Source organism: Chaetodon auriga, chromosome 15 (genome assembly GCF_051107435.1).
Source record: "Chaetodon auriga isolate fChaAug3 chromosome 15, fChaAug3.hap1, whole genome shotgun sequence".
NCBI lineage: Eukaryota > Metazoa > Chordata > Actinopteri > Chaetodontiformes > Chaetodontidae > Chaetodon > Chaetodon auriga.
Genome location: NC_135088.1, coordinates 11,050,822 through 11,074,899, shown reverse-complemented (window position 1 = coordinate 11,074,899; position 24,078 = coordinate 11,050,822). Strand labels below are relative to the sequence as shown.

At 43.4% G+C, this 24,078-nt stretch overlaps 1 protein-coding gene across 3 annotated transcripts in view; it reads right to left on the bottom strand.

Moving 5' to 3' along the window:
• The window catches only part of fryb (furry homolog b (Drosophila)), a 48,221-nt gene extending 24,658 nt beyond the window's left edge, over positions 1-23,563 (bottom strand). The window contains exons 1-14 of one of the 3 annotated variants that reach the window (XM_076749905.1): positions 22,318-23,563; positions 9,944-10,137; positions 8,779-8,832; positions 8,485-8,624; positions 7,811-7,901; positions 7,636-7,715; positions 7,429-7,509; positions 5,567-5,735; positions 4,586-4,678; positions 4,255-4,353; positions 2,414-2,515; positions 1,333-1,436; positions 980-1,088; positions 430-516 (exon numbers count right to left, since the gene is read on the bottom strand). In XM_076749905.1, the coding sequence (XP_076606020.1) occupies positions 430-516; positions 980-1,088; positions 1,333-1,436; positions 2,414-2,515; positions 4,255-4,353; positions 4,586-4,678; positions 5,567-5,735; positions 7,429-7,509; positions 7,636-7,715; positions 7,811-7,901; positions 8,485-8,624; positions 8,779-8,832; positions 9,944-10,137; positions 22,318-22,564 (1,650 nt within the window). In that variant the 5' untranslated portion in view covers positions 22,565-23,563. Of the gene's footprint in view, positions 1-429; positions 517-979; positions 1,089-1,332; positions 1,437-2,413; positions 2,516-4,254; positions 4,354-4,585; positions 4,679-5,566; positions 5,736-7,428; positions 7,510-7,635; positions 7,716-7,810; positions 7,902-8,484; positions 8,625-8,778; positions 8,833-9,943; positions 10,138-15,375; positions 15,806-22,317 lie in introns of those variants that run through there. The other 2 variants (XM_076749906.1, XM_076749907.1) reach the window with 2 other exon arrangements.
• Between the last annotated feature and the right edge of the window lie 515 nt (positions 23,564-24,078).

Genomic DNA, 24,078 nt, shown 5'->3' with positions numbered 1-24,078 from the left:
CATTTATATAAAAGATCAGCTCAGTAGGAGATTTGCTTGTGCTATGCTAGTAGCAGCTAATGTAGCCTTGAGTTGCTAGCCTCAAGCAGAGGTCTACAGATATCTGGTCCCAGTTTTTTCTTCTTCAGACTTGTCATCCTCAGCACTAACTGAAGCTGACTCAAATTTATTGGCCTTCATAAGATCTAATCACATTGCATACGGTCAACTCCAAGTGCATCTCTTTACTAGAGCTGAAAAGGTGCTTATTCATTCCGATGGTGCATTTAAATGTCAGAGCTCCAACAGAGAGCATATTGTTCTTCACCTTCTTCGCTGACTGAAGAATACAAGTGCTGGCTCATCCTTCTATCGTGGCCAGGGGACACACTGTGTGATCTGTGTGTGAGCGTGTGCACATGATTGAGTGTCTGTGTCTGCCCTCTTTACCTCTGGGTTGAGACTGAAGGCTTTGGCAGGTTTCCCGACACTCAGCAGGTCAAATATGATCTCCTTCATGGCGAAATCCAGTCTCTCCTGAGCAGCGGACAAACATACCGGTGTTACAGGATTTCAGAGTTAATGTGGTGTGAGGCAGCTAGTACACGTACTGTACGTCACCAGCAGCACACAGATGGGACATTTCTATTATATGACTGATTACATACAGAATGAACACATGGGAAAGGACAAGAGTTTTGGTGCCTTGAAGAGCCATAAGTGCAGGCACTTTCAAGATCTTAAAGAGGAACCCTTAGATGAATTGTATTCAATTTTAATAATGGATTCTGGCTAAATGTGAAAAAATCTAATGGTAATCCTGTATTATCAGAGCAATTGTGTGAGTAGGTACTGAAATAACTGCTTTAGCTTTTGACCTGTTTATGAAACTGTGTCAACTAAATATTGTGGATTAATAGTGTTTGTGTGAGTGCCAACCTACATCTAAGACTTCACATGAGTTTGTACATGAGCGTGTGGAAGCGTCATACATACACACCTGTGCAATAAACTGGATGATCTTGACAAAGATATTAAGGGGCATGTCTCTGGGTACAACGCTACGACTCCCTTTGGGGAACAGGGTGGAGGTGATGGACGTCAGGCGACTGGCGGAGGAAAGAGGGACGAGAGAGAGGAGACACAGGAGAGGGAGGAGGAAGTGTTGAGTTAAATATCCCATTAAAATTATGACATGTTGGGCTTTTTAACAATAACCAATCACTTCCACATCAGTTTTAAGAAACACAGATAATAACCAATTCTAATTGTAATTATACTTGGTATCAGAATCTAGTTAACGACGACATATTGAAGCTTAAAACTTGACAAGTTGAATCAGATATCTGTTACCTCTGTGTTCCAGTGTTGCTCTCGCACTTTATCCGGATCATGTAGACCCACAGCAGGCGGTAGAGTGATTCTAGAGCCACACGGGCCATCTTGGGGTCTTTATTCTGCGTTCATACGCATGCGGAAATAAAGAAATACAAATAAGTAAAAAATAAAATGAAACAAAGAAGTATGGACTTGAAGTTAAAAACCAAAGTACAAATTGGCAAAGTGAGCACTTTATTATCACTGTGACTTTTTTAACTAATGGATTTAAAGCTATTTGTATTTGTATGCATGTACAGTTAGTGTGTCTGTGTACAGTGTGAATGGTCAGTGCTGTAATACACAGGTGACTGCAGTCTGATTGGCTGCACATCATGATACTATAAGGACACTGTACCACAGACTGAGAGTGGAGCTGCAGCAAATATCGAAAAATAAACATCACAGTCTTACGATCTCATTTCTATGATGACAAATACTCCCAGCTACACCACTGAAAATGCCCAAAGTCATAGTCTAGAGGATTTCACTCCATGGAGGCAAAAAGGACGGCTTTTAAATCACTCCCTCTTCACTAACCCCATCACAGCACAGTAAAACACAGCACGCATCTGTCTTGTCTATCTTTACTGCAGCTCTGCATCAAGGTTTAGGGAATTATTACTTTAAGCAGCAGCAGTCAAACTGTATTTCACACTATGATGGTCAAATTTTGCAATTAATCCGCAGTTCACATGCGTGCCGAACCGTGGGGAGGGCTACATACGGATCACGGATCAGCTACGTTCCATTACACAACTACGAGAAATCTTTACGAGCCCCCATCAATCACGATGTTCCGCAGCGTTTCCCTGGAGGCAACGCATACTGCTGGTTGATTCGGAGGTGGAAGAGATATTAGGTAATGCTAGTGCGGCAGTTTGTTGCGAGAAGTTCAGTGTTGTGTGCAAATCGTTCCCTAGGGGCACAAATTTATTGACTACATAATTTTTGTGTGTGTATAACGCTGCTTGTGATCTGTTCAAATACTGCCCTCCCCTCCCTGCAATGCTATAGTAATTATTTACATTGGCATGGTATAGAGAGAGAGGCTGACCTTCAGGTTTGAGAGGCAGTTGTTGAGGAAAATGTGCCAGCGGCTGAGGAAGAACTGCTTCTGGCTGACACACAGCAGGCAGGTCACCAGAGGATAAAGGGCCTGGTGTGGAGAGAGAGGACATATGGGAAATATTCACATGATCAGAAAAGCAGCAGTGAGGGATCAGGTATCTAAATTCAAAGTTCGTCATGTAAATATAAAGGATTCAGACTGTCTTCCTCACCAGTTTTATACATGAACAATGCAGCTTCTTACTTTTGATGAAGTCAGTCAAAACAGGTCTGACAATCATTGATGTCAAGCTAAAATCTAATTTATGAGCTCTTCCTTTATCATTTAATAACAACAGGCAATTACACTACTTCAGATTAAGCTTCGCACAATCATGTGACACTTGTTTGAAGCCTCATAAATCCCTCATCAACCTGTTTTTTTTTTCCACAGTCATCTATGTTGTCCTCGCTAGAATAAAGTCAGTTTAATAAAACACTTCTTTCCCTGAGCTTTGTCTTGCCAGTCAGTATCATGAAAACAACAATATGATTAATACCTTCACAAGTTAATAGGAGAGACCAATATACGAAAATTGTCAACATAAGATTCACATACTTGGGTGTCTATTCCGTTCCCTTCTCTGGGAAAGGCATGTAAGTCTACATACAGATCATTCTTAAACACGAATACCTTGTGAATGACTGATGTGAGTCCAGGTCCACCCATGTCATGAAAGGTTATGTGAATGCTTGGTCTGAGGAGTGCATCATTTACCTGTCACTCCTTATCATAGAGGGTGTTTGTTATGTGTCTGCCTCCCATTTCAGTGCCTCTTACTCAGAGCGCAAAAGAATAACAATTATGGAAAACACCACATTACTGTCATTCCGATCGCGTCTGTCCATTCTGCTCTGACATGACAGGCGATTGTTTGTTTGTGTGCATGCCTGTGCGCTGTTCCGTTTGGAAAAAGTGAAAACATATACAATGTGTGTGCAGAGGAGTGTTGAATGCATGGGCTGCTTGGAGTATTTGGAGAATCCACTGAAGGAAGCGAGCCTGATAACTGAGTGACATGTCTGCAGTCCGGTGGACACGACTTTCTGTCACAGCATGAAGAACCCAGGCACATATCACAAATAGCACATCTACAACAAGCAGCAATAATGCAGCACGGCAGCCGGACGTCATGTTTTTGTTTTGTTTTTTTATGAATTGGATTTGTTTATGGCAATGGAATCCAACAAAGGCTGGGCGATCTGTCTTCTCCAATCATTTCTGTCTAAAAGCCTTGTTTTCTTCAACCTGTTTCCATTGTAAATCAACATGTTAATAATTTCTGTAGAAATGAACACCTGGATCTCGAAGAGATTCAAATATAATTGGGGAAAAATTAAGCATGAATTTGGAAAAAACCTGAAACAAGTTGATTTAAGTTAGAACAATCTTATCTAAACTTATCATCCTGCGTCACAGATTGTTGCCTGTTCTATCGTTTCCTTAACATTCATGGTGAGGCAGTACCATAACAGTCCTGATAATTAAACAGAGGACTTTTACTGCCTGCTTGTTCATGTGAAACCTCTGTCTTAATAAGGGAGATGTACTGCATCTAATTTGCTGATTCCCCCGCCTGTTTCCCTGCTGTGGGCAAATATTGCCCATCTGGCACTGCTTCAAAAACTAGCCTGTGCACTGCACACTGCACTCCTGTCTCCTTCCCACGGAGAGATAAAAGCCCACATGTTGGAGAGTTACAGTAAGAGCTTTCACCAATTATTTTTAATGGACAAGAAATCAAGAGTGATGAGCAGCGATGAAACAGAGTATCGGCAGAACTTTACCAGAGAGTGTTTCTTCCGGGAGGACAGGTCCAGTGTGGTATCATACAAACTCTCAACGAAGTTTCGGAGACACGGCACATTCACTTCATTTTTCACAGTCTGGGGGAGGATGAATAAAGTTAAATCTGTACACATTTAGGTTCCATACCCCAGTGTCCTTATTCTACTTTTCTTGATGCTATATATTAAAATGAGCTTAAGATTCATATAATTGTAAAGATATAAACACTATGTATTCAGACCACAAAGACAAGCAGACTTTTTAATCAACACACACAAACAAGAAATCAACCCAAAAAGTTCATTGAGAAGCAAGATGAAATGCACTTACAGCAGCTACAGGCACAAGAATCTCCACAAACAGTCCGGCTAATGAATGTTTAATGTCTTTATCCTTCACTTCCAAGAAATACTGTGCACACTCCTGCAGACATAAAGAGAGAAAGAGTCAGAGACAGTGAGAGAAGCAATGTATACACATGATAATTCTGTGAGCGCAAGGTCACCGGTTCAAATCCTGGTTTTGTATGGGAGAAGGAAATGAGAAACACTCTCACTACCAAAGCATGTGAGCGGAGCGTGAGCGGAAGGATATTGGATGGAGCTTGGAGCAGATTATTTAAAACGCCGGAGCATCACCTTATCTCCTGCTCCATCCTACTCCAATTTTGTTCCGGTACAGCTCACATTATGAGTTCGAAGTGAATAAAAGCCTCTCTGACTTTTGATGCTGCTGCAGCTGCAGCTGCTGCGTTACCAAGAACTCTTTGGTTTTTATACATCTATTTTTCAGTTTATGGGAGGCTGAGTCTGAAAGAGACACATGACAGAGACAGAAGTCACAGCAGAGAGAAGCGTCTTTGTTTAAACTGATTTTTAATTAATAACTGCCCATTTTATTAGCTTATAAAAGAAACATCAAACCTTAAGTTTGAGCTGAACTGGGTTGTGGGGGGGGGGGGGGTAAATTCAAGGCAGCCTTTATCTTTATCTGGAGCGGTTTGAGTGGAGAGGGGTGAAATCTGGATCGAGCGTGGAGCGATATTGAAACTCTCACTGCTCCACTGCGCTCACATGCTCTGCTCACCACTGCAATTACCATCAAAGGCCCAATAAACAAGGCACTTAACTCCTAATTACTTCTGCGAACCTATAAGAAAGCTCTATGATAGCTCTAAACTTCTTCCAGACACAACTGTTTGGAGAGAAAAAGCATGTCTGTCCTGCGAACGCTTCAAGAGACTCCTAAACCACAGCTCTTTACAATTTGTTGACATGGAAATAACTGGTCCGTGATTTCAGCTCAGCCTACCTGCATAAACTGGAAGGAGGCTTCAAAGTCTTCCACCGGGTACATTTTGATACGGAAGAACTTGAGTCCCATGATGAGGCTGATGGTGGACTGGATGACGTAAGGGCTCTGCTCCTTCTGTCTCAGCTCCTTCAGCTCAGAGATGAACTTCTTCCTCACTGCCGGGAACCTGCCGAGGAAGCAGTGACCAGATGTGAACAGTCCCTCTATTCTCTTGAGTTTTAGTAAAAAAGTGGTGGTATGGTTAGTGGGATTACTACCAGTGGTGTAGTGGTGCCTGGAGAGGTGGGTATACTCTTAATATGTGCCCAAATGGATGCACCTAACACTAACCTCAACCTTTACAGCACTGCTGTAGCATCGCAAGGTTGTTTGTATTTCTGAAAGCACACTTTTGTTCGAGTAGTTTGCTTCCTCTTTCCCATTTACTTCATTAATTAAATATTCCAAAGTGTTATTATTTCAGGGAAACCAACAAGGCAGGTAGGCTGCAGGCAATATTTTTCCTAGGATGGCGAAGGCATGACCTGGCCTTGTCTGTCTACTCTGGGATATAAAAGAGGTTACGTGCAAAACTGACTAAAAATAAGAATATGCTGTATACCTACGTATACCCTCTAACTCCTACTGCTCTATGCCCCTGTTTTTTTTGCTTTTTGTTCTTTTTTGCCTGTGCACATTAGTGTGTGCTTGTGTGTGTGTTTGTGTATGTGCCCACCATCCAGATAGATTATACCAACAGCGCTCTGCAGGCCTATATTTAGAATGGCATCTGGAGGGGTGACGTGGAGGGAACATGTAAGTGTGTGTGCGTACTTGTTTTTTTGTTTTTTATTTTAGGGGGGGGTGCTTTGCATGCTTGACAGGGGTTGCCACAGCTGTTAAGTAAGTGGAATAGTCATTCTGTTTAGTGCTGAGTGTTTAAATAAGATGCACATAAACACTGTGATCCATAAACCAGGCTGGAAAAGCATGGAAATAACGCCAAGAATAAAGTACGTGCCCAGATTGTTTAAGCCTGTGTGTACTCAACCTTTTCATGGCCCTGTGTGTAAATAATGTGCTACAAATAGTGTAAATAACACTAAAACAGAGTTAGAAATCAACAAAGAAGCTTAACCAAGTGGAGAAACAACGGTCCACACATAAAACAGTGCACATCTGCTAAACTAGATCGAGAAGTATTGACTTTGATCCATTATTTGATCGATGTTTAGTGATGTGATGGCTCAGCTGGCACGCATGTGTGTGTGTGTGTGTGTGTGTGTGTGTGTGTGTGTGTGTGTGTGTGTGACAGCAGTTAGCTAATCCTGTGAACCCACACCTCCTCCATCACAGTAATAACCTCCTGGAAAATGGGAACAGCACTCATCTCTCATCACACACAACATTAAACAGACGGAGGACCATCATCTGGAGTGTCATTATCCTCAGTTGCCATCACACACATACAATGTATTTACCAACACACACACACACACACACACACAACCATGCTACTAACACACAGGGAATGGCAGGCATTTGTTTCTTTTCCCCATTTGTACTCAACTCATAGGGACAGTATTTTTAATTGCAGTTCCTACTGAGAATGGGGTCAAGGGGAGGACACGTAGCTACTGTAACTACACATTCAATCTTCCTCCCTGACAAATCAGCCCAGAGATGCAACATGACCTGGATTGCGAACTCAATTTACATGAGTGGCATGAGGGGTTTCAGTCCAGACTGTAAAGACGAAATAAGTAAATCCAGTTCATATTTTTCATTTATGGATAATGATAACAGACAAAATCAGCTCCCTGTAGATATACAAACATTTAATGTGTATACATACACAAACAACATAAACATTAATTTACCTGGACTGAGCCACAACTCCCACTACTTCAGCATAGAGGTCAGCCACTATGTGCATGTTGCCTGTGTTGGGTCCCAGGTACCTGAAGAGAAAACACAGAAATGAACAGCCAGAAAGAAAAGACAGTAACACTGAGACTCTGAACTTTGCTTCATTCGATACAGTCAAGTAAATTCTGATTTGTGTTTCTACGTGTTATCGTTCTTACCCTTCCTTGTATTTGAAGTGCTTGAAGGTCAGGTTTATAACTTCTTGGATGAGTCCATCCAAAAGCGGGTGGAGGGGGATCTGGATTGAGGAAAAAAGTTGTCATTTTAGTCTGAAATGTTCAATCTGGATGCAAACATCCAGAGGGACTGACTGCACTGTAAACTGAGACTCACCTGCTTCAAAACTTCTATAAGAACAAGAGAAAAGATGAAGTCTATTGCCAGATCTCTTCGCTCCAATAAGTAGTCCTTCTGCTGCTCATCACTGACAGACAGAGACAGAGAAACAGAAACATTATCTGTCACATTCAGTGTAACAGTGTTGATCCTGTATGGGGGGGGGGGGCCCAAGTGCACTTCCTGTTCTTGCCTCTGTGTGTGTGTGTGTCCTACGTGAGAATCTGCTTTAATTAAATCTCCGTTAATCAGTTCATTGTAGGCACCATCTGGTCCACTCCGTGTACTCAGCGTGCAGTTTGTTTGAGATTTGGAAACAAGCTTCAGCAAAGAGGACGACAACTTCAGTGAAGGTTATTTAGTCTTCTGCTGTGTGTAGGGTTATATATGGTCAGTCTGCCGTACAGTATTGCTTACTGTTTATTGCTTTTAGGTGCATAAAACTGAATGAAAGCATTTCAGATTAAATGACTGTTTTCCAAAAACTTAATGAGCCCGGATGAATAACTACAATCTTTGATCGGAACATAGACACATGGAGGTTTGTCATTCATGCATTTTTCTGTATGTGTATGTGACAACTTGGTCCTCTAAATCTACTCTAACTTCTCAGATGGGTGCAAAGACGGTTTTTACAATTGAGCGTGTGTGTGCTGCTTTTGCCCTCTCACTTCTTGGACTTGGTGTTGGCCCTGGGTCGATATTCATGGGACTCGTCTTCCAGGCCGTTCTGCCTCTTGTACCAGTCAAATAGCGTCCTCAGGATAGACGGCAGGCAGTACTCTGCTAGAGAACTCATGGAGCTGATCAACTGAAAGCGAAAGTGAGCAAGAGAGAGAGACAGAAAAGAGCGAGAGGTTAATCCCAGTTCCAAAATAAGACACTGGTACGGCTGGATTTGGATGACGGATGAAAAAAGGGGCAGCACATATTGCTGATGATGTGTCCATGTTAGGTACACACACCTGGTCGAACTGTGGGTCCTCTCCTCTCTGCAGAGATTTGTTAAGTGGCTTCTCCTGTGACACACGTGGACAGACAGAAGGGAACAAATTCATGTCAGAAGGGGCGAGAACAGGCAGACATTTTATTAAGAAATTTTCGAGACAGGAAACTCAAAGTTCAAACGGCTCAAAACTGCTGTAACTGATTTCATTGCATAGCATCAGACGAGGCACTTGGTACTAACGTTGCCATGTTCCTTTCATGAAACATGTCAACTGCTCAGCCCTGATTTCCATGAACATACAAAAACACTTAGATAAAAGGCCTCTTCACACCACTATACATCATAGATCGTGCTCAGACAATGGATTTAACTGGAGAGTCAAATTATCCTCTGAACCCAAAGAAGCAGTTTCTAACACACTCTGTCAGTGAGACTCAGCAGTTACTGAACACCACACATATTTGGTTACTTCTGCAGGCAAACACATGACTCCAAGTTATCTACATGGCAAAACATTATTTGAATATCTGTTTTATACACATGGAGGTGGGTCATACATCTTCCTTTCCTTATGACTTAGGAATTCACCACAGGAAATTGTAATTTTATCTATGTATCTATTTCTTACTTCTTGTAACTGCAGCAATAGGTCAAAAAATGTGAAATATAATATATATCATATACTAGCATTGGCCTTTATAGAAAAATAACCAGTGGCTACAATGAGGTTACAGTGTGTTTCACTGTGGGATGCAAACTAAAACAGCTATTTCCTGATTAAAAAAAAAGATATAATACCTAACAGTCACAGTCACCATTTAGGTTTGCTCATATGTAAATACGGCTTTCAAACTTAGGACAGAGGAGTCTTTCAAAGGTTTGCACTGTGTGGTCATAGAGAGAAAAGACCTTAACTGAAACACTGCAGATACTCGTGGAGGGAGATACAGAAAAGATATATAGTGTAAATGTGAGCCAGGATACTGAGGAGATAATATTTGGCAATGAGGCACATTTGCAGGCATCACCTCCTCTGCGCGAAAAGGATTAGTCAGCATACACTGTCATAAAAAACCAATGAATAACACAATCAGATAAAAGATTATTCCTAAATGATGATGATGTAAACTGAGACAGATGGGCTGAGAAACAGAACAGGATGAGACCTGCGAGTCACTCACCAGCGGTTCGGCCATGATGATGCGAATCTTGCGCTCGGAGAGCAGGGTGAAGTTGGCAAACAAGCTCTTTAGGACGAACTCGCCCGGCTTACTCTCCGGGTCCACGTTGACAGGCGCCATGACGACAGGACCCTTCCTCTCTCCCAAGGTTCCACTGACTGGCGGGAGGGGTGGCTTCAGTCCCACTGGAGAGGCTGGGGAGAGTCAAGACAGGTCAGTTAGTCTGAAGCAGGGGGTCTTCAAAGCATGACACTGACTTCTCGGGCAAGTTCTGGATTCTGGATCTTTTCTTTGATTTCTAAGCAGATTTATGGATATTTGTTCAAAGTGGACACCGGAAACGAAAAGTGTTACTCACACTCAATCTAAAAATATGTGTGCCATGTCTTTACATTGAGATTTGACTGAGCTATCTCTCATAGAAGACATCCTTTCCTGACTCAAATTACAGCAGTCAGGCGCTAAAGGTTTTAAATTACCTTAATTGCCTCCATGATCTGTTAGTCACAGCCACTGCTGCAGCTCTAACTGCTGATGTGTTGGTAAGCAGCCAAACCAATCGGCCTAACTACAGCAAACTCTTCAGAAAACCAGCATGCATTTGTCCCTTTTAACTCACACAGTGTTGCAGACAGACAGCTGAGATACAGACTCTCATGCTCTTTCTCTAAACAAGCGAGGAACAGAATTTGTCTATGTCAGAATAACATCATTTTATATCATTTCTGTGAAGTTCAAACTCCTCAGCGATGACTAATTTATATTGAGCGTATCCAAGTTAGACCGGGTACACTCTCCAGGCACACAGATGGGCACGCACACACTTGCTGGGCAGCCCATGTTTTCGTTTCTCCCTTCTGATTACATCATTAGGGAGACTGGGCACCATTAATTCTTGCAGGACATAATGATAAACAGACTGAGAAAGAAAGATAGGGAGTGGGTGGAGTCTGGATGGGATTTGAGTGAGCGACAGACAACAGACGGATAGACAGATATAAGGAGGGAGAGGACATTTCCTGTCATGCGATTCGAGGAATATTAACATGGCCTTAAAATAGAACAAACTCATCACTACGAAACAGCACATTTCCACTGCGTCAGTTACTGTGCGCTACCAGACCTGAAGCGAGACTGTGTGGAAACCGAGCACACTGCACTGTGGACTACTGTCCAAAAACAAATATTTAAAACACGATTGTATTAAAAATGGCTTGTGTGACTGCAGTAAATCTGCAGGTTTGATTCTCTCAACACGCTGAAAAGAACAAGGTGCATAAAACACTTTTTCCACAAGATGAAACAACCCAATTCCTCAAAGCATTTCCCAGAAGTGGCTAGTGTGTGCGAGTTAACAACTCTGTCAGGTCTAACTGACCTTTCATGACCATGTGACCTGACCTCGCCGGAGAGGTGAGATGTAAATACTAATTCCCGGACCGGACAGGCCCCCAGGCCCCACAGACACAGCAACCTGTTTGTGTGAAACCTGAACGCTCAAATGATGCAAACGTGGGCGCACATGAACGCACACCCCTGCACGCTTACCAAGGCCCTTGATGAAGCTGATGACACTAGCCCTGCTCCATTTAGTTGGCACTTCCATGGTGCAGACAGCCACACAGAGAGACAAGGATACAGCGGGTGGAGGTGGGTAAAATGGGCAGAAACAGTGGGATGGAGGAGGAGGATGGGAACACTGGGAGAGGTTATGAAGCTGAGGAGGCGTAGCTGAGTAGTCTACAAAGTGCAAAATACAGCTCCCATGATTGACAAAAAAAAGTAATTCCTTGCCAGAGATTGTCTTTAACATCCAACTATTCCACCATGACGATAACCACAGACATCAAAGTAATGTCTGGCTCAGTCACAGGGCAGGTTTAACCAAAGCTAAAAGTGTGAAGCTCCATCCTTCAGAAAATGATAGGCAGGTAAAGTAAAAGACTTGTGCGTGAAGCCAGAAAGAAAAACTCTCATGACAGCTGTATTCCACATTCAATCCGAACGAAACAGGAAGATACGCTGCATCCACAGACCGGAAGAGCCATGGTCACGGGCGAAACCGGCCGAGTGAGGACGACTTCACGCCTCAGAGCTGTGAGTGCTGCAATCGCAGAGGAAGAGATGGTGTCAAAGCGTCTTCTCAAAATAACAGAGGAGACGGCCGAGTGAACTCTACCAACAGGGATCGAGAGATATTCCACTGAGCTGCTACAGCAGAGGCTTGAGTAGACCAGGCGCTGCGTAGGGCCCCATGCTTAAGAGCTATATGAGCCTACAGAGCAACTATCAGTTTCTACTTCAGCTTCTGCTCCACCTCCTGGGCTGCCATCACTTCTCTGGACGACAGCGCCTGCGACCTTGGAGTCCTTGCATTGGAAAGCGGTATTGAAATGAAGTGCTTCCTTGTGAGTGGTTTTGTGTCTGTCCTTTAGTTGTCAGTAGCAGTTAAGTAAAGTCTGTTCCTTGTGGAGATCTGACCAGAAGAGTTGGGTTGGAATTTCAACACTGCCCCGAGAGAGAGGCGAGGGGAGGAGGGAGGCGCTATATATAGACCACTGGAGGTCACTCTCTTACATACCCACCACTCCCACTGACCCCTGCTCATACACAAGTGCACACACATGAAAACAGACACACTCATGGAGACACGAACACGCATACACATGGACGCAGTTTCCCAAGGCAGATGTGACAAATAAGGAAAGCAAACTAATGTGGTTAAACTACAAATCAAATGGCACTGATTTAATTTAGCGAATGTTGACTCGAAACGGATAATCTGCTAAAGCGTCTCAGTGACAGGAATTTAAGAGGTGTGTGTGTGTGTGTGTGTGTGTGTGTGTGTGTGTGTGTGTGTGTGTGTGTGAGAGCCTCATGCATGTCAGCGGGGAAAAGAGATGAAAGTAGGAAGACGTCACGGTGTCCAATAGGGCTGTCGATACAGCGCCCCAGAGCACTTCAAAACTCGTAGAAATTTACATGACTCAGCATTCTATGAGGTGAATCAGCAGAAATCTGCTCTGTCTAGTCAATACAAGCCCACTGTGGTTTAGTCACATTTCATGTCTCAAAAGGTTTTGTTTAACATACAGTGCAGACAGAAAGAAAGAAAGAAAGAAAGAAAGAAAGAAAGAAAGAAAGAAAGAGGAAAACGCTGTTTTTTAATCGATCTTTAAAAATAAAAATGTCAAACATTCTTCAAGATTTGATGCTTCTCGTTGTCATGCACGATAATAAACTGAATGTCTTCGGGTTTTGGACTGTTGTTTGGACAAAATAAGAAAGTCCAGCACATCAGGTTGGACTGTGGGGGAATTGTTTTCCCTGTTCATCTGATAATTCACAGCCAAAACGATTCATCAAACAAAAAAAGACCTGCAGGAGTAGCAGAGGGGCAGCTTTGCATGTAGATTCAGGTTTTCCTTCATCCATCATCATCAAGCATACTGAAGCGATGAATCATGACTAACATGCAGTGTTTTGTGAGCGGTAACACACACGTACACACCGTGACACATGACGGACGCAGCTGCCAAACATACGGCCGTCATGCAGAGGTTGAAAAGCAGGCCAAGCTGCTAACTTGTGTTGGTAAGCACTGCAACAAGTTTTCTCGGGTGGTAAAGAGATAAATCAATCCCGGACTGTTTGTACATTTTGTTGGCAGTGTTTAAGTAAAATGGATTGCGATGAGTCACTTTTAAAAGCACAGACAGTTACCACAAACACACAGCAGCTGCCCTCGACAAGACCCAGCAGAACCAAACCTGTGTGTTGTCAAAGGAGGCAGCGAACGCATTCTCACTGCATGTGATTAATGTGTTCAGGCAGCTTCACTGTTACTGCTGGTTGCATTTTAACTAACTTAACAGGATATATATCTGTACGCTTCAATTAATGATGAAAACCAAACTCCGGAAAATTGCAAAATAAATAAAGTAGCTGCTTGTTTCACGTGTGTGTGTGTGTGTGTGTGTGTGTGTGTGTGTGTGTGTGTGTGTGTGTTGATATTGTATATTGTTGATACAGGCCGACAGGAAGCCAGGCATGAGACGAAACAACTTTAACGTGATGAGGTCAGCTATTTATCTTGTGATTTCACTCGATAAGTAACTTAGGCGTGAAACACAAACCTGACTGGGACTGACCAGGCCTGTTTCTTGGCATTCTAACCTAATGACTACCGTCATCATCATCATCATCACGACCTTGAAGCACACAAACCGACATGACTCAATTTGGTCTTAAAGCTGTGAGACGGCAAAGCTTCAATGAGGAAACACATTCGCCATCGGGCTCCCTGCGATTTCTTTTTTTTATTACATCACATTAAACGCTGAGGGGAAACCATCAACACATCCCCTGCAATTCCTCTGTAACCCTTACACTATCATAACCCCTGCTGACAGTAACCTTCAGCACACACCTAATATATAAGCTCCACACAGCTGCCCTGCTAACCACACACACACACACACACACACACACACCATAACATGGGATCTCATGAAAAGGGATACACACAACACAAAGACCAGTTAGCAAGAGAGCACGTAGAGAGACTTCCATATTACGCTTAAATAAAGTATCCACGCATACAGTACATGCATACATGCACGAAATGAAAGCTAATGATCAGTCAGTATATGGAAATCTCAGAGGCACAACAACAGGAAAGTCGTCTATATCAACCAGAAAAACACTGATGTTACAGTGAAGGTAAACCACAGGCTGTGATGTGACTATATCAGAGTGGTGCTTCCTGCTAACTGTAATGTCTCAGATTCATAAGGCCATTGCTGATAGTGGGGGAAGTACAGTATGTCCAGTCTAGGATGATGCTGCTGGGCATTCATCCCAGACTGCCCCACAGTGATGTACAGTAGCTTTACCTTCTGTTTGGTAAACACTGACTCACTCACTGATTAAGAGATTTGAATCTTTCAGACTGTAAACAGCACATGAAGTGGGATTGACAGAATGGTAACGCACACAAATACACTGATCTGTTTTATATTTAATGGAAAGTTTTGGTTGAGCTTGACACCCGTTTAGTGCTTGGAACAAAGATTAAAACACAGTCAAAGACAGACTTCTTGTTTTGCTGAGTAATGTGCTGTATAATTCATATAGAAAACTGCTGAGGAGCCAGATTTACCCTCATCTAACCCCTGGAGCAGGTCTCTATCCCTCTCAAGCCCTCGTCTTCCATTATTCCATTACGTAACATTGCCAAATATTGACAGTGTGGATCATGCTGTATACTGCCTGTTTTTCAGCCTCATCCTCTGCTAACATACACAGATAAACAAACAAAATCAGCGCCGCTCACACACTGCAGGATCTACTGAGGACTCGGCAGTCAGACCGTATCACGCATTTGTTTGGCACACCAGCAACAACAACTGTGATGTATTAGCTGTACTCACTCCCTCCCAAGGACTTGAGCAGAGACTTGATGCTGATGTCAAAGAAGCCCGAATCCTGCTGGCTGGTCGCCATGGCTGCAGAGGCTATGTCGCCACGGTGACAGACAGCAGAGGAGGGACAGGACGGCAGGATGGGGCGTTGTGGCCGGAGCAAGTGAGAGAAAGAGGAGTGCGCTCCGAGAGAGAAAGACTGGGAGACAAGGAGAGAGGGATGCGGGTGGGCAGCCAGCGATGCGGATGTTGCGGCTGTGTGCTGCTGAGTGCGTGCGTGTTTGTTTGTGTGTGCGTGCACAAGAAAGAGAGTGCGCGTGTGTCAGAGGAGATGGAAAAAGAGAGCGGCACTCAGCCTTGCCTGCGCGCTGTGTTGCTATCTAGCTGGCTAACACCCCCCATCCCCTCTCTGTTTTGCTCTCTCAGGACAGTGATACACAGATGTTGGTAGACGCAACCAGCCAATCCTCTTAGAGCAAAGACAGAGAGAGAGAGAGAGGGGGAGAGAGCGAGCGAGAGAGGGAGGGAGAGAAAAACATACAGTGCTGTAGATAGCACTGCACATGGGGGTCGCACAGACCAGAAGGAGGGGAGGTGGGAGGGAGGAAAATACTGAGTGAGGGACAATGAAGAAATAGTGGGAGGAGGGATACAGAGTAATTCAGATGAGACAATTCAAGGGCAGTAATGTAATGTTTCCGGATCATTGTTGTCCAGCTCTGTCGTGCAATAAGTGCTGAGTGAGCATGCTGCAAGCCCGCTTTGTCCAATGAGAGCCGAGAGAAGCACTGAAAGGGAGTCAGCACCAAGGAAAAGCCAGGAATAATAACTGGTCAGTGGCATTGCTCAGATGTGTCTGACGCCACACTGCATATAATATTCTACCGAGGTTTGAGCATGAAGTGTGTGCAGCCTGCATACGACTTTAAGTTGATTTTTGAGTGTGGTGTATGGAGAGGACTCTATTGTCCTCACAATGCATTGCACAGTTTAAACTGAGAAGAGAATGACTCATGTTCCTGGAGCTGTCTCAACATCATTCAGTCTTATTTTTTCTCTGTGGTTTCTGTGTCTAAAATCGCTTCCTATTTACTATACAGTGCACACTAATAAGTGTTCAAATTAGGAGTGTGAAATGTATGCAATGTAGTCAAGAGCGAAACTGCCACAGGCAATGGAGGGGAGACTGTTTTAAATCCTATTTTTGTCTCCTGTTACAGTTTAATTTTGATTCATTCACTTAAAGACCACTAAACAGATCTATATTCACACTTTCCATACCGGCGTGTCCACAAGGATCCACAAGGATCCCTTTGCGGACGCCCAAACGCAACCTAAAATTTTTGACTACATGGACTGTGTGCATAAGAGGCACACTGACTGACTGGCTGTTTGACATGATCCACCATGATCCACATTTATATGATTTGTCTTTGAAAGAACACAACATACGAGGAAGGCCAAATGTTGTTGAACTGCAGTTCACAAGGTCACTGTTGTCTTTCTGCACATGCTTCTTCTTCACCTTCTTCATTTTTATGGTGGTTGACAAACCGAGTTATAGTGAATTATTGCCACCAACTGGTGGGAATGTGGATCGGGAACTGTGCATACATGCAAGAATAGGGACGGGAGAATACAACATTTTATCCCAGATCAACCTCAAAAGACACGAGAATGGATCGTCAGTTAAAGACAGACAGCACTGCAATAATGTGTGGCAGTCCACTTTGTTCAGTCCCCGACATTTTTCAACCACAGTTAAATTCCTGTGGTAGTCCACTGGTTTATCTGCAATCACTGTGTGTGAGTATCTGTAGGATGTTCATCCTTCAGGTACACCTGAACAACTCGCTGAGTAAACGTCTAAAAACCCATGAGAGATGGTATTTTACACGACTCAGTCCACCGGGCTTTTGTGTTAGACAAAAAAACATCCAGTATCTGAGAGAAGATGAAAGACTCTCTGATACGTTGCCAAGTCTAACGAAGATATTCAAAGGGCACTTTGAAGACATAAGATAAGACACTGGAAGTACTCACACACAATGAACAACTGTGAGAGACCTTCTCTGATGGGACCTAACAGCTTCCACCTGGGACTGCCTGTTACCAATCTGTTACATTTGAGGTTTGTGTTGGTGGTCATGGACAGGGGCTTGTCACATAACAAATATGACAACACACTGCTGTTTCTGACGCTTACTTGACAGAAAAGACGGACTTTCTGCTATTTGGTCTTCACAAATCACATATATACAAAGGATCCTATGATTTTCCATGTAACAATACTACAGCCTGACTGATACTTGATATTTGACACTGATACCGAATTTAAAATTTGGTAACGATATATCAGGCAGTAGTAATCTCAATCACTTTAAAATTAGTTTGCCATTTCTGTAATGCAACTTATAGCGACTTATTGACCAACATATACACTGTTACGAATACGCTGTATCTGCAATAAGCTAATATCAGCCCATATATTGGGAAGGACAATTTATCGGTCTAGCTCGAACCAGTACCTTTGTTTTACCGCAACAGCAGAAATATATGGTGATGAAATGTCAGGTGATTAAATGGCAGCGCTGCCTTGACATTGGGAGGTGCTGCACAGGTAATTAACTTGTCTGTGTGATCTGCAGTAATTCCAATACAACGTCAATAATTTTGGCAACCTGCTCAGATGAGTTAATGGTTTGGCAAAATGTCAAATGATTTGATGCAGAGACATGGTGGGCGGTGCCTGCTCAGGCCCGTGAGAGCAGACCAATCAGAGTGGGAGGGGAGCCTTAAAGAGACAGGCAGAACCACTGAGTCTTCAAGACAGAGGGTGCATGAAGGTGCTGCAGCAACGGACAGTTTTTGGAGTATATGGAAAAATACTGTGTCTTTTAAACACTGAGGCATCTAAAGTGAGCAGAGAGTGAGTGAAAAAAACATTTTCACCCGTTTACCTCTCCAACCAGTTTTTGTTACTTTCCTACTTAAGTAGCTATAAAGGCCAGCACCAACATTTACCAGCACTTTGCTTGCGGTGGTCATTAACCTTGCAGCGTACTGCTGTGGTTAAATTCTTGAGAGATCATTAAGAACTCAAGCATAGTTTCTGACAATAGTGAGAGAAAATAAAATTCTCTCCCTCCGCCTTACACCGTCACATATTCCCTTGGCTGTCCTCACAATTGCTCACGTCTGAGCAGAAAGGTATGATGGCCATCATGGTGATGATGCTATGGTTGGGTGAGTGAAAGTACGAGTGGATAATTAGGGTCATCATGTAATTCCCTCGATGAACTGCGGAAGTGCCACAGGACACGTGAACAGGCGAGGGAGGGAGAACGGAGGCAGGGGGAGAGAAAATATGAAGAGGGGGAGTAGAAGGTGCAGAAGATACAGCATCACGCAAAGCTGCAGCTCACAGGAGAGCTACCGAGCACAGGATGGCCTGGTTCACATTAACAGACAATTACAGTCTAATCTCAAAGGAGGAGAAATATAGCAAAGAGCCACTGCAGAACTATTCCTGCCTGCAACTTCTGCTTACTCATTACAGTCCGGGGCCAAATAGTATCAGCAAATAGCAATTTCTGCCTTTGTGTTAGCCTGCTTGACAATCACACAAAAGCAAACCCAATATGACTTTCAAGATGTTCTCCTGCAACTGTCCAAACATCCTAAAGTTTCCCATGTATGACCTCCTTGCTGGTGCAACAAGCTGCTGCACTCGAAGATTCTTATGAAATACTGTTCGATCGAGCTCTGGTCTTTGTTATCTCAACCCCACCGCGACCTCGTCTCTGCGTCTTCTCCTCTTTTGCTCAAGAGAAATGTCGAGGATTATTTTTTTGTTGACCCTATTTCTCGCATTTCTCATTAGGTTATAAAGTTAGGCATGCTGGAGTGCTGCGGTGGCTCACCTGATAGAGCACATACCGTGTATCAAGGCTGGGTTTGTGGAGCAGCAGCCTGGGTTCCAGCCCGAGGCCCTTTGCTGCATATCATCCCCTCTCTCTCTCCCCTTGCCTTTCATGTCTCTCTCTCCAGCTGTCACTATTACACATAAACCAGAAATGCCAAAAAAAGTTTTAGCTGTTATCTATGGGCAAACTAAACATGACACATGACGTTTTTGTGTGAGGGGGAAAGCTGCGGGCAATGCAGAATGATGCATTTCTTGAAATAGAAATTTCCAAATTAAGATGCCGTTTGTCTCTTTGGCAAATGATCTAAATGCAACAGAGATGTTCTCTCTATGAAGAGGGGACAGCTGTTCGGCTGGACAAAGACGTGTGCGCCCTTTTGTCTGAGTGCAGCTCATGTCCAAGATATGGAAATCTATTCAAATTGATGACCAACAATGAGAAGAGGGATGCATTTGACACAGAATGACACATTCATTTAGCTCGAAAATGAGAATCATGGACATAAACACACACACACACACACACACACACACACACACACACACACACACCCTTCTGGAGCTCCTAGGATTCCTCACATTCTGAGCAGGGGCCTGGGCATGCCAGCTGTTGGAATGCGACTCCTTCGTACACACAGCACACACACACAGCCGTACGTGCACACATATGTATACAGTATGTATTCATACATGCACAAGGACAAATGCACTGCACTGCTTTCCAATTAACCTCAATTTAAAGACGTGTTTATTCCTTCTTATGAGTGCGTTTTAAGCAGCTGCATAAAAATTTATTGACCAGAGCAGACACACACATGGTCTCTCTCTCTCTCACTCACCCACACACACAGCAGGTTTTCATCACTTCTGGGGACATTACATAGAATTTCATTCATTTCCTGGAGACTTACCCTAACCGTAACCATAACTACTACTTGCCCAACCCTTACCATAACCTTAACCCAAATCTTCACCCTATAATCTAATGATTTACATTATGGGGTCCTGCATTTTGAGTCCCCACAGTGTGACTGTGCAAACACATTCATGTCATGTTGAACAATCTTTGGCTGAGTAAAGACACCGGCTTGCAGACTGCACGCAAACAAGACAACAGCCAAGTTTTATTTCGGTCTGACATCAAGTCACGCACAGAATTAATATGAATTAGCGACAGCTGATACGACCTGCCACCGTGATGCTGACACACCGGAAAGGCTGGAGCTAGGGAAAGTTGTGTTTTTGTGTTTAAGAATGACTTTAAAAATCAAAATAGCTTCCAATCAAATTCCTTCATTCCACTAATTGATGACTTAAGTAATTGATTCAGCTCTAGATCCCACTGACTCAACCACATAAATCACATCTGGCAAACGAGAACACACGGCACTATCTATCTTTCTCATGTGTTCATCTGACACGTGGTTGTGGGTGTTAACTAGTCCATCATAACACAGCAGATGAGCACATTGCAGAGGGGCTGTCTGAGGTTCACAGTTCACGCAGTGGTGTCTTCTTAACACAGCTGGGTTGATCAAATATGTGTGTGTGTGTGTGTCAGTGAATGCCAGGCATACCTGTCTCTACTACATCAAAGCCTCAGTCATGCACACTATCACAGCACAGAAGTCCAAGAATATTCAAATGCAGCACATTTCTAGTACCAACAGTTTTGAACATCATGCCCTATGCGCTCATTTATGGAGAGGTCACTGCTTTCCCGAAAGACATGTTTGTGCAGGTGGTACTTGGTTACACAGGCACCACCTCACTCCAGATTTCCCCTTTCACCGTACGCCCACTTTTCTCTCTTCTTTTGAAGTGCAGCCAAATCCCACTGAAAAATGTATAGTCAGATACAAAATGACTGCCAGAACCTTTCTGCTCCACTCGCCCTAATGTGCTCTTATCCTGACTTGCCTGACTTTGCCTTACACATCCACTGCTCCTTCCATACTATTATGTGCTGCAATGTTGGTGACCTCGGAGGAAAGGAAAGGTCACGAATGTAAGATAATGTAATAGCATCAGCTGAGCTAATGTGTAAGGCCTCCTTTTGACTTTGAACTGGCTTTCCAGGGATAGACAGAAACACTGGATCTGTTTGTCCATTGAGAGGTCAACTGATACTATTGTAATTCTCAACAGAGCCGACAAGGACAGAGGGCACGTTATACAGATAAACAGATCATTCTGCCACTAAAAGGTTACAAGTTCAGGCACAGATAGGCCATAAATCAACTGTGTGACAGTGTGTCGTGAGTGTGTAATGTTTGGGAGCTTAAGTAGGAGATGAAATACAAATGTAATACTGTCTCAAAATACTGTAAACACAAGCCTGCTCATGCCATTTAATGGTACCTGCTAAGTTTACTCATGCCTGACACTACTGCTGTTGTGCCTGATAAAATGTTGCACACTCCGTACATGAGGTATTTAAATGAGTAATATCATCACTGAACTAAGCCATATGCCCAGCTCTATTATACTTCAGGTCTTGGTGTTCTCCCATAGTTGGAAGTGTCTGGACATGAAATCCCCAGAAGTTAAGGTAAGCTGAGAAAGGGTGAGAAGTGTGCGGAAAAAAGAAAATACTGCGAGGCCAGAACCACACAGGCATGTCTTTCCCCGCTCTGTAGAATAAGGATTAGTGGAGTAAATGTTCTCAAAACACAGAAGGTATCCCTTTTCACAGGGTCAACAAAAGCCACAACAAAGACACCTGTCAAGTCAAGTCCTCAAGTCACAGCCAAGAAGAACCTTGTTATGGCACAAATAGAGAGACAGAGGGGGTCTAAAGAGGCAGTACCAGATCTGAAACTTTCTCAAATCCCAGGTTGGATTAAAAAAGAACAAGCCCACATTCCAGTTTGGGGGCTGAAGATCATTCTTTCAGCTGGATGTTCAAGCAGCCTTTCTGCCATTTCCAGCGTCCAACATTCAAACAAACCCAAGCCGGTTTACTCTTGTCCTGTTCACCATTACATTAAAAACCAAAAGATCCAAAGCTTGTCTGCACCCACCTCCGATGATCCTTGTCCTCTTTCTGGACCGAGACTGGATCTTCGCAAACCTCCCTGTGAAATCGCTGGGGTCGAACATGTCCAACGACAGAGAGGCAATACGCTCCAGAACTATCCCATCCTGGCCTTGGCTCTGGTTCCCCAGGTCCTGGTCCTGACCTTGGCTCAGAGAGTGGCCATTGCAGTGGTCTGAAGCGGCACTTTCAGCAACAAGGCTGGCAGTGCTTCCTACATGTTCTAGCGACATGTCTCCACTACCAACCTGCTCCTGGTAAGTCAACACCTGGCCCTCCTCAGAGCTACCAAGGAGACACTACATGATGTTTCAACCGTAGTCTCAGCAGGAAAAGGAAATACAGGTAAAAAAAAAAACAAAAACGACTTGTTCCTGAAAAGCAACAGTTTGGAAAAAGATAAAATTACTGTTCAGGCAGTCCTAAAATCCCTGTTTTCATTTTCTTCATCTCCTTTTTGTCCATATTTTGGTATCCAGTTTGCTCTCACAAGGGTTTCTTCTCTTTATGTCGAGTTCATTCAATCCTGAGACGGTGAGCTCATTGCTTTGTTGTTACAGATACACAGCTTTCCTGAGAGTTCAGGTTCTCCCCCTGAGAGTCCCTCTCTCACTCTCTTGCTTTAGATTTAAAAAAAAACAAAAAAAAAAAACCTCTCTCCGTGTCTTCTTTTGCTTGAGAGGAAATCTTATTTCCAGTAAAAGTTCAGTTTTCTCCTTATGTGCCTGGTTGTTTTTGCTCTCACCTGTTCTTTGTTTCTTTCTCACTCCTCTCAGTCTCTGAGGCACGCTCTGTTTCTCTGCTCTCAGGTGGTGAGCAAGGGAGGGATCCAATTCCAAGAACGCAGCTTGATTGGGTGGTTTGGGAAGTTTGGGTGGTTCTCTTATCCCCTCTCCCTCTCACCGTCTTCTTTTTCTCTCTCTCTGGGGTTTTTTTCACCCACCCACTCCCGTCACGAGGGAATGCAATAGAAAAATTATTTCTTTCGTGCGTCCTCTCACACACACCTGTTTCCTTCTTCTTGTTTCATCCTTTCCGTTTCTCTTAGTAGTAAAGCACAACTGAATGGCATGCAGCTGCTTGATCCAGACAGCCAACACATGGCATGTGGGTGTGAGTAAGCGTTAGTGTCCCTGTACTCACTGGTCGAGGCTGTTTAGCCAGTTACAGTAACCTCAATGTGTTAATGGTGTAGGATTACTGAGGGTAGACACACCCCTTTACAAAGGGGGGAACAACGGCAAACACAAACAGGAAGACTCCTGAGCAGGAACAGAAAAGGAGTGTTTCTGTGAAAGCTTGCAGTTTGTCTTGATTTGCAGATGTATTTCAGAGAGAAAACTGAAGTAGCGCTGTCAAGCGGTTTGAAATCTGCCCCCACAGGGAGACAAATATACATTTCAATACTTTTCTAAAGAGCTTGTACAATGTCATGATGTAAAGACCCAGATAAAAGTCAGTCTTGATTTAAGTTGCACCAATGCTGACAGTGATATCAGTCTGATACTGACTCAAACAGCCGGATTGGGTATCAATCAATGGGACAATCTGGTATTGGATATTAGTATTTTAGTAAATAGCAATTAAATACATTTAAATTTATATTTTTATTTATTACATTTTGTATTACAAAAGTTAGGAAAGCAATGTTTAAGTCAAGCCTGATGTTGCTTCACACCTTAAAGAATGATCTCAATCTCAGTGACGCACACAGTTTATTAATTAAACTCTGGTATCAGACGCAGTA